Source organism: Brassica oleracea, chromosome C5 (genome assembly GCF_000695525.1).
Source record: "Brassica oleracea var. oleracea cultivar TO1000 chromosome C5, BOL, whole genome shotgun sequence".
Classification (NCBI taxonomy): Eukaryota; Viridiplantae; Streptophyta; class Magnoliopsida; order Brassicales; family Brassicaceae; genus Brassica; species Brassica oleracea.
In genome coordinates this window covers 34,348,867-34,359,044 of record NC_027752.1, presented here as the reverse complement: position 1 = coordinate 34,359,044, position 10,178 = coordinate 34,348,867, and the positions used below count along the sequence as shown (strand labels likewise).

Below are 10,178 nucleotides of genomic sequence, written 5' to 3'. Positions count from 1 at the left end.
AAAAATGAGGACACCTTATATGTTATATTTTTCTTATATGTTAGATTCTTTCTTATATGTTATGTTTTGATTTTTTTAAAACGACTTTAAATTTCAAAAATGTAAGTTTTCCTTGAGTATACGACTAAAAACATTAAAATGACATGTATCAATTCGATGGTTGATTTGAAAGCTTTCAAAACAATATGGAAGATAAAAGTTAAAATAATTCAACTGTGAAAACAATACTGTTCATTTTTTTCAAGAATGTGTTCGATGGAAAAAATAAGATTTTTATGTCATAATTTGTTTAATGTCCAACCCGATCAACCCATGAAGTATTAATTATAGTTTTGTTTCATCATTTTTAATAAAAATTGATCTGATATATCGGAAAGAAATTATATAATAACAACAAAAAAATATTGTATATATATAAAAAAAATTATCGATAATATATAGAAATAAATTCACCCAGCGCAAGGCGCTGGTCTTATCCTAGTATTTTTTATATGTAAAGACTTTTATGGTAGGGATTGGAGGGAATTTTTCATAATTTGTTAAGGTTTTTAAATGATAATTTATCCTATGTAGTCCAGCCCCACTTTATTTTCTACTCTGAAATAGAGTTTAAAGTAAAAATGCTCTAATAGTACTCTATTTTTCACTCTATAATAGAGCAAAAGATGAGTTTATTCTATATATATAGTAAGTTGTTGTTTTTTTGTTCATCACTATATTTTCCACTCTAAAATAGTGTACCAACGAAGTATATCACAACAATATTATAGAGTTATTATTTTAGAGTGAGAAATAAAGTGAATCATTGGAGATGGTCTAAGGATAATATCATTGATTGATAATGTTTTCAATAACAAGAATTTATGATATATTGTAAATATCTATAAATAAAATAAATATAAAAGTTCTCTCACAGGAACAGTAAAAAGGTTAACTGGATCAAAAATTTTAGAGAATTTGTTCACTTTAAAATTTTGTTGAAAATCTAATAGATTTTGTAAAATTATTGTTACAATTTCCTTTTATATTAATAAAGAAACATTAAAAAAATTGTAACATATAGTTGTAATAATTATAAAAAAGTCTTGCTAAGTTGTCACTTAATTAAGATGCAATTAATCTTATGTGACAGCTTAGGAATCAATTGAATAAAATGTTGGTCCAAAATTCAATTACCAGAAAATATTATATTAACCCAAAATATAAGAAACATGTATTATTTCCTTAAATAAAAGTTACGGAGTTACGTATAACGATTAACATATATATGACAATTAATGATTATAAATAATAAAGATTTAATAATAATTTTTACATCTTTCCTCATTTTTGTTTAAGTTATATTATTAAAATAAATTAAACAATCACATTAGCCATATAATAAAATTTTGATTTTTTCCTTATATGTTATATATTGAATTTTTTGAAACGACTTCAAATTACAAAAAAATGTTAAAAATTCTTTTGAAAGTTTTGTGATCAATGGCTTATGTTTTTGTTATAACAAGATACAAATGATCATACAGTCGTATTAATATGAATTTTTATTTATTAGATATTCATATTAAATAATATATATATTAATATCGTTTAAATTAAACTATGTACCATTTAAAATACGTAAATATGTTAATTTTGAAATTTGCATTGAAAGAGTATTAAGACCTTAATATTTTAATTTTGAAATTTACATAGAACAATGTTTAAAGATTAACTAAATGAACCACATATATAGTAAAATATGTTTTGGTTTAAAAATTATTGCATACCCAAAATCAATATGAACCATCATCATTTTCGTTTAAAATTTTGTCACAATAAAAATTTAGGTTTGGACAAAAAATTTGAATCCAAAAAACCGAACCAAGATCGATCCAAAGAATAATGTTGTACTTTAACTAAAATTGGTTAGATATCCGAATGAGTTCAAAATTTTGGTATTTAGTGAACCGGAACCGAACCCGATCCAAACCGAAATATTTTAGGTATTTGAATATATCCGAACAAGATTCATACACTCAAATATATTAATTATTTTTAAATTTGATATCTAAAAAATATACAAAATATATAAGACGTTTTTAAGTTGTCCAAAATACTTGAAAATATAATACTTAAAATACTTAAAATACCTATTGATTTCATATCCAAATATTTAAGCTAAACCAATTTTTAAGTTAAGTTTAAGTATTTTGGTATACATTATTCAAATTTATATGTTATATATTATTTTTGTTTTTAGATTTTGAAAATTTTAAAATATATAGGAACTTTAATTTTTGAATTTTTTTTAAAATAGGTTATCCGAACACAAACCTGAACCAAACCCGCAAAGATCCAAACCGAACCAAACTCTCAAAAATTCGAATTGAACCAAATGAAACAATATTTTTTTTTAAATTCACACCGCACCCTGATTTTTTTTTTTTTGGCAAAAACGTAATTTAAGTTAATTTGAAGATATTCAATATATTTAAAATATATTAACATTTAAATTTTAAATAAAATAGAATTTGTATTCTTTCAAACTTTATTTTGTAAGAAACATATATATACATATATATTAATATGTACTTTAAATGCTTATTTCCAAATAATATATATATTTAGGAATTTTAACTTCTTTAAAATGAAATAAAGAAATAAAAAAATAATTTATTTTTAAAAATGCAGTATCATAATTCATATGAAATGATATTTATATTAATTTATTTTTAACTGTAAATTACCGTTTAAATTCCATTTGATAGATTTTACTAACTAACTAATAACGGAGGATAAATTATTTTAAACACATAAATTTGACTATGCCGACCTTAATGTATTAGTTACACAAAAGTACAAAAAATAAAATGCATGATCAATAAAAGCAGTCATAGAGAAGTATGCTATGTTGAGTAACTAGTAAAGAAGCTAAATGGCTTCAAGAACAATGTCCTATAGTTGCTTCCATCTGATCTAAAACTTAATATTCTTACAAGAACATATGAATTCGCAGACTAACAATAGCTTGTCTTTGCCTATGTCTTCGGGTTTCAGTTATGAACTAATGATTGCTTTGGCAAAAGAGACTCAACCTTACAGAGCTTCTAGATTAAGGAGATATTGTCAGAGATCTCTCGCCTTCTTAACGCATTACCGACTCCTTCACAAAGGAACGGCCGGCCGAGCTGCAAAAACCGCAAGATTAAGCATTGGTGGAACTCGGAAAAATTGAAATGTGTAAAAGAGTGAGTTGGTTACTCACGTATATTCGAGGTGGATGTTCATGAACCTCCGATTCTCTTTACTTTGAGAAAGAGTAACGGAACCTTCAATGACTTGGTCTTGCTCTACGTCTATTGGATCATAGAAATATACAATCGTCTGTACAAGAAAAGTGGTTCAAATGGTCACAACGTGTAAGCTATTTTTTTCCATAACATTACCATGTTTTATACTGTATAGAATCAATTTAGATGATTCACTGAAAAGTAAAACTGATAAGAATTTTGAAAGTGCACAAAAAAAAAAAGAGTTTTGAAAAAATTGGGAAGTAAATGCAAAAAAAAAAACATGGTCTTACTTGCTGCCAATGCGTCGGAGGAGCCTCAGGAGAGGTGGACAGCACGAGTGCATCATTCGGATTACTCCGCTTCTTCTGATTTCCTTCGGTAAAAGGACTTATTGATGAGGACCTATTAGCAACGCTTGTTGCATTAGTATTCTTGGCAGGTTCACTGAACTCAACGTCAAACCAAAATGCAAAACCATGCATTGGTGCTACAACAAGAAAAGGAAAAAGCCTCAGCACAGAGTAATCCTCTCTCTTAGATGAACATAAAAACGCACGGATAGTTGATGGAAAGTGATATACCTCTCATCATTGACTTGAATTTGTATCTTGCAGTAACAGAGTCTAGCTCTTGGATTTTTATTGTTTGACAGTCTATATGTTTAACCTGCATTTAAATGGATAGATACTCGCTCAGTAGCGCAGTTAACATTGCAGATATCCCAAAGAGATTGCAGGTAACAAGCACTTGGAGAACAAGGAAAAATACCACTTCGGGCCATGTTAGAACGGTTTCGCCTGATATGGACTCCACGCTAGGTTCTTCAAATGCACACTGTTTTGCTAGTTGCATCATTGCAGACACTGCAAACCACATCATACATCATTACTGAAACCTTACTGCGAGGTACTTTTTTAAACTTTAGTGATTGCCTCAAAGTTAAAGTTGATATAATACTTACTATCAATTCCATAAACGTTGCGCCAAAAATCAATGCTGTGACTGTATCTGTCAGGGTGTGAAATAGGTGCCATGTACAACTGTCAACACAAAGTAAATAACAAGATATTAAATGTTGCCTTGTTTCACAAAAGTCATTAGAGCATACTGTGATATAATATTTGAAGAGATCATAATCATACAGTGGCATGTGATGGGAGAATTAAACCTCCAGGCTTCAACCAGCGATCTCTAGCTGTAATAACACTTCCCAGCATGCTCTACATCACATCAACAAACATAATACGAGAATGAGAGACCAGGGAGAGTTAAGTAAGTTTAATAATTAGGTAGGTTATCATTTGGACATCAACATAAAAAGTTAAATATACAAGATAAGGAAACAACCTCATACAAGAGCATGTAACCCATCCACTCTGAAATTATAACATCAACCTCCTCGTCGATTTCAACATCCTGAAGAACATTATAACGAAAGAAGAATTACTACAGAACAAACTTGGATGATTGTTGCACCCAATCAATCCACCTCAATGGTGGTGCACTGGTGTAAAGGTATATAGTATCCTAAATTCTTCATCTCAATCATTTAATTTCGCATCTTTCTGTACAGGGACACCAATTTATCTTTTGGCAACTTATATAGACATCAACCTTAAGCATGTCTCAGTCTGACACATCAGGACAGATTATATAACAGAATTTACCTCCACTCTCCCATGCAAAACAATAACCTTGTCAGATAAACCGTTGGCTTTTACAACTTCATTTGCCTAGTGATATTAGGAGAACAACAAAGAATGAATAGAAGCCATTAGTATGATTCAGATAAGCATTTCAACTCTGATAGGGAAACAATTTTTAATGAATATCATATGCAGAGCTAAGACACCAAACTCGTAATAAATTATATGTGAGTTAGATCAACTTCACAGAGCCCAATACTTCAGAAAAATTCTAAGGATTTGTTTTCTTGGTCTGATTAAATGTCAAGAGTGACACAAAACATCAAGTAGTGACTAGAGCAGTACTAAAATACAAACAAAGCCTAGGTTAGGGTCAACTTAACTGTGAAAATTTCAAGACAATAAGACATACTATCATCAGTACACTATAGACATATTTCACCAATTCCAAGTTCAAAGTTTAAAATACGACAACAGGTTTTATAAAAATGACAAAAAAAAAAAAACTATTCTGGAAAATTTCCAAGCCATTAACACTTGATGATAAGAAATGGCTACTCTCATCAGTCATCACTTCACGGAAGTTGCAGAAAAATAGAAACAAAGGATAAGATAATAGAGAGAAATCGTCTATGCCTAAGTAACTGGATAGTACCTGGACTGCAATATCACTTGCATCTACAGCATATACCTGTAAGAACATTAACTTCTGTAAGAAACACATTAACAGTATTGGTTTACCTTGTGGTCTATGGAATATATACGGACAACAGTCAACTAGATACACACATAGTAACCATATATAATGCTACAATCTTCAAAATGTTCCATAACAAAGTTGTGTCTCCACATAAGTCATACCCGTTTAGCACCCGCTTGGGCACAGAAGATTGAAAGGATGCCTGTTCCACAGCCAACGTCCACCACAACCTGTTACAAGCAATCGTTGCAGCAAAAGGTTTTGGAAACAAAATACTAACATTACCAAATAACAAAAACATTTTGCTAAAGAAAGCCTTCACACAAAGGAATCGAATCTTGACACAGGCTAAGCAAAAACTAAACAAAATTACCAGTCTGAATCTTCGTCAATATCATCTACAAGGACAAAATTACAACAAAAAGAGAGTAGTACCTTTCCTTGGATTAAGCTCTGATGCTGCATTATAGCTTCTCTATACGTTTCCGTCCTCGCCCGATCCTGTATCAACCAATAAAAGTCAACAGAGAAGTGAGAACTCCAAAGGAACAACAAAAAAACTGCAGAGAAGAAAGAATGAAACTTTAATGAAGATGAAGACACAAAACTTGAAACTAACATACACCAATTGCTCAGAGGGCAACTTCACCAAATCGAAAAGAATTCAACTTTAACTTTCATTTTCATTTTCAATTTCAAGCTCTCATACCAGAGTAGTAAGATGAAGGCGTACCTTGATCATCTCTTCGTGAATCCCAACGTGAGCATAGGAATGAAAATAGGCGACATCGAAGTCGGTACAAGGCGGAGGAGATTCCTGGCTCTCCAGTGGCTTCTGCTCGCTAATCTGGTCGGAAACCCTAAGCTCACCATTGGTGAGACCGCCTCTAGGGTCACGAGCTCCGCCGCGACTGCGCCTCTTGGCTCGGCCAAGAGAGCTGAGAACGGGGACTTGCTTCTCGTCCCGTTGAAGCCCGCCGTGGAAACCGTTGGTGTAATCGCCGCCAGATTGCATAGTTTCAGTTAAACCAAGAGAGAGAGAGAGACAAACAGCAGAGAGAGGAGAGGACTCTTCTCTGACGCTTGACGACTGACTATTGTAATGTAATTGTAAAGGACCCTCCTTTTTTTCATTTTTAATTAAAAATCCCCCTAAATTGTTTTTTTTTCAAATACCGTCTTAACATTTAACCCTGTTTCTGGGTCCTTTCATTAATCTTACAAATTAAAAGGGTCGATATGTATGTAAATTAAAAAACCTGAGCTGATTGGTAAGTGATGTGAGTGCTCTAGACAGGCTCAAATCTCTCTACAGCCCCAAAATCAAAGTAATCATGCTCTGATTATTTTTTTAAAACTCACGGCCAAATCCATATTTTGCTTTAGCTTACGGCTCTGAAAAGCAAATTCTCTACAGCTCAGTTTTATGAACTTTCCAAAAGAAAAAAGGAATATTTCATTTAACTTTTATTCAAAAAATAAGATAAAAACTAACGAAACGTAAGCTAAACACTAAAACTAAAAGTCCTAGTTGTAAATATATATGACTTATTATTGGGTTCATCCCCTGGGGTGAACTTCTAGGTTCACCAACCAATAGAATTGTGTTATTTCATATTCGATATCTTTTAAAAAAGAAAACAAAATATTGTCAAATTATATTATTTTTTAAAATTAAAAGGTAAAAAAAAATAAATAAAAAATAGTAGTAATTACAAAAAAAAAAAATTTAACGTCGTCAGCAAAACATTAAACCCTAAATCCTAATCCCTAAACCCTAAATCTTAAACCCTAAACCCTTGGGTAAACCCTAAATTATAGGATAAATCTTAAACTCTAGGATAAATCTTAAACTCTAAATCAAAATCACTAAACACTAAAACACTCAAGGGTTTAGGGTTTAGGATTTATGATTTAGAGTTTTAGGGTTTAGTGTTTTTATTTAGAGTTTAGGATTTATCCAAGGGTTTAGGGTTTACCCAAAGGTTTAGAGTTTACCCAAGGGTTTAGGGTTTATCTAAGAGTTTAGGTTTATCCAAGAGTTTAGGATTTAGGGTTTAGGGATTAGGATTTAGGGTTTAATGCTTTGCTGACGACGTTAAAAATATTTTTTTAATTCTTTTTTCTGTAGCTGCTATATTTTTTTTTACTTTTTAATTTAAAAACATAATATAACTTGATAATATTTTGTTTCCTTTTTTAAAAGATATCAAATTTGAAATAATGAAATCCTATTGGCTGGTGAACCTTGAACCTTAGGGGGTGAACCCAAGAACAACTCAACATATATATACTACCTACGCAAGAGAGCCAAAAAAATCCAGAGAGAACAAGAAGAATATTAAAAGTTTTTTTTTACTTTTTTTTTAAATGGTTTTTTTTAGAATTCTTTATTTTTATTTATTCAGTAAAATTATTATTATTATAAGTTTTATTTTGTTTCTATTAGTATGTTGTTTAATATATATATATATATATATAATACTAATCTACAGCTAATGTATATCAATCGTGCTTTAAAAAGAAAATCTACAACTAAAATTTTACAGCCAAAGTTTTACGGCCAAAAAATCTACAGCTACAGCAAAAAAATCTACTTCACTTGTTCTACGGCAAAAAAAGTTAAAGCTACAGTCTTTACCAATAATATCCGAAAACATTTTTCATGATTTGGTTTTGAGAGAGAAATTTGATCATGTCAAAGAAAAGAAAAAAAAGAGAGAGAGAAAGTGTAAGAGTGTGATTGGGAGTACTTCAGAAGAGCGGATAGAGTTTTTCTTTAGCCCAATATCTTTCAAAACCATAATCTCTCGCATGGTTTCTAGATTTTTTCTTTTTACTTTTTCTTTATAGCTGTAGAAAACAAAATTGTAAGAGCACTTATATTTTAGCTTTAGAAAATTTACAAGTAAATCAGTAAGCATTTTCAAATCTACGACTAAAATCTTACTGTTAAAATATCTACCTGCGCAGAATAAAAATCTACGGCGTCAAAAGTATTTCCAACTTATAACACTATTATAGTATCAAAATTACATTTATACTATTTTAGTGTGATTTCAACACTAACAAATTTTTCATCTCCAACCTAACTCTAAAACACTAGTTTAGTGTGTGATTTTCACACTTAAACCTCTCCAATTCAACACTAAAAGTTATACAATTTAGTGTATAATTATAATATTGCACTAAAATAATTTAAATTTTAATGTTGGATGGATAGGTTACACTAAAATAGTGTGAAAGTAACATTAAAATAGTGTTTTGGAGTTAAGTTGGAATGACTCAAGTCAACAACAACGAAATATTAAAACTACTCATTCCAATTAAACCTTAAAGACTAAGTGGTCAACCCTATACTACAAATCACAAAAATTCATATAAACAATTATTCAACCAACAGTTTTATTTATCTTATAAAAATTCATGTATGATGGTTCTACTTTCATCACTCTAAACCATTATAAGAAGTTCAACATTTAAAAAATCTATCGTATCATGCTGATTTTTTTTTCGCAAAGTAATCTACAAATTATACACTCATCATCAAACTACTGAATTATGAAATTTTACCTTTTATGTTTAAATATTTTTTCCTATTTTATATTAAGAAAAAATCTCTTTTTCCCTTTTTTGGAATTTTGAAGAGAGCGGCTCTTTGGTGCATTTGAAATGAAATTCATCTACTTATATGTAACGGCTCCGTTAGAAAAAAAATTGAATGTATTATGTGGATTGTTGTTAAGTTCTCTTTATATTGATAACTAGTTTGAATCAATTGATATTGTCATGTTTTTAAAACATCAATGATGCCTCTGCATTACAAAAGGTCAAAAAAAATATATATTATGTTTATCGTAAGAAGCGTTTTCAAGCTCGATGAACTAGTTAGTGCAAATTTAGATCTCTAACTCAAATCTCAATTGGAATGTCAATGAAATGGATTGATATGGAATATTTTATTCCTTTAATTCTATCAAAAATAAAATTTATTTTGAATTAAAATGGAAGAATCATTTTATCAATTTTAATATATATATATATATATATATAAAGAAAATGTTCCATTCAAATTTGATGAGAAATGAGTGAAATAAATTTATTTTATTTTTCTTATTTCACATTCATAAAGTTGGTTCCAAAGTTGCTAATTAACATGATTATGACATATGTCAATAAAAAATCTATGATTTTGATATGTGTTAAATTTTTTTTTAAATATATAATTATAATTATCTAAAATAAATTACCCAACACTCATTAGTTTTTTTATGAATCCTAACCAAAACAGAAATGTAAAACTTATTTGATAGTAATTTTCCTTTTTAAATTATTTTATGAACACCATGATATTAAAATGATTTAATTAACAAAATGCTTTAAAAATAGTAATGATATTAAAATGAATTTTAAAAATAGCAGTTTAATTTTTTTCTTATTTAATAGTATTTAGAAAACACATAGAAAATATAGTGGGCTTGAGTTTGGAACATGAAGCCCAATAAGTAGAATACAAAGGCGAATCAAGTGGATTTTTAAAAATAGAAAGAGAGTTGG

General features: G+C 29.5%; 1 protein-coding gene across 1 annotated transcript; it reads right to left on the bottom strand.

The window, feature by feature from the left end:
- Positions 1–2,785: 2,785 nt before the first annotated feature.
- LOC106343697 (probable protein arginine N-methyltransferase 6) lies at positions 2,786–6,717 on the bottom strand. Its single transcript, XM_013782984.1, has 13 exons — positions 6,355–6,717; positions 6,057–6,122; positions 5,783–5,851; positions 5,577–5,612; positions 4,943–5,008; positions 4,623–4,691; positions 4,418–4,495; positions 4,237–4,315; positions 4,044–4,138; positions 3,857–3,941; positions 3,566–3,762; positions 3,248–3,366; positions 2,786–3,170 (listed from the first exon to the last, which is right to left on the bottom strand). The coding sequence occupies exons 1-13, from the start codon at positions 6,634–6,636 to the stop codon at positions 3,128–3,130; spliced, it is 1,284 nt and encodes a 427-aa protein (XP_013638438.1). The 5' UTR covers positions 6,637–6,717; the 3' UTR covers positions 2,786–3,127.
- Between the last annotated feature and the right edge of the window lie 3,461 nt (positions 6,718–10,178).

Coding starts and splice junctions, on each gene's coding strand:
- LOC106343697 (XM_013782984.1), bottom strand. CDS start 6,636: ATGCAATCTGGCGGCGATTACACCAACGGTTTCCACGGCGGGCTTCAA. Junction 3,942..4,043: donor TTCTAACATGGCCCGAAGTG/GTATTTTTCCTT, acceptor ATTTAAATGCAG/GTTAAACATATAGACTGTCA. Junction 3,367..3,565: donor CTCCGACGCATTGGCAGCAA/GTAAGACCATGT, acceptor TTTCTTGTACAG/ACGATTGTATATTTCTATGA.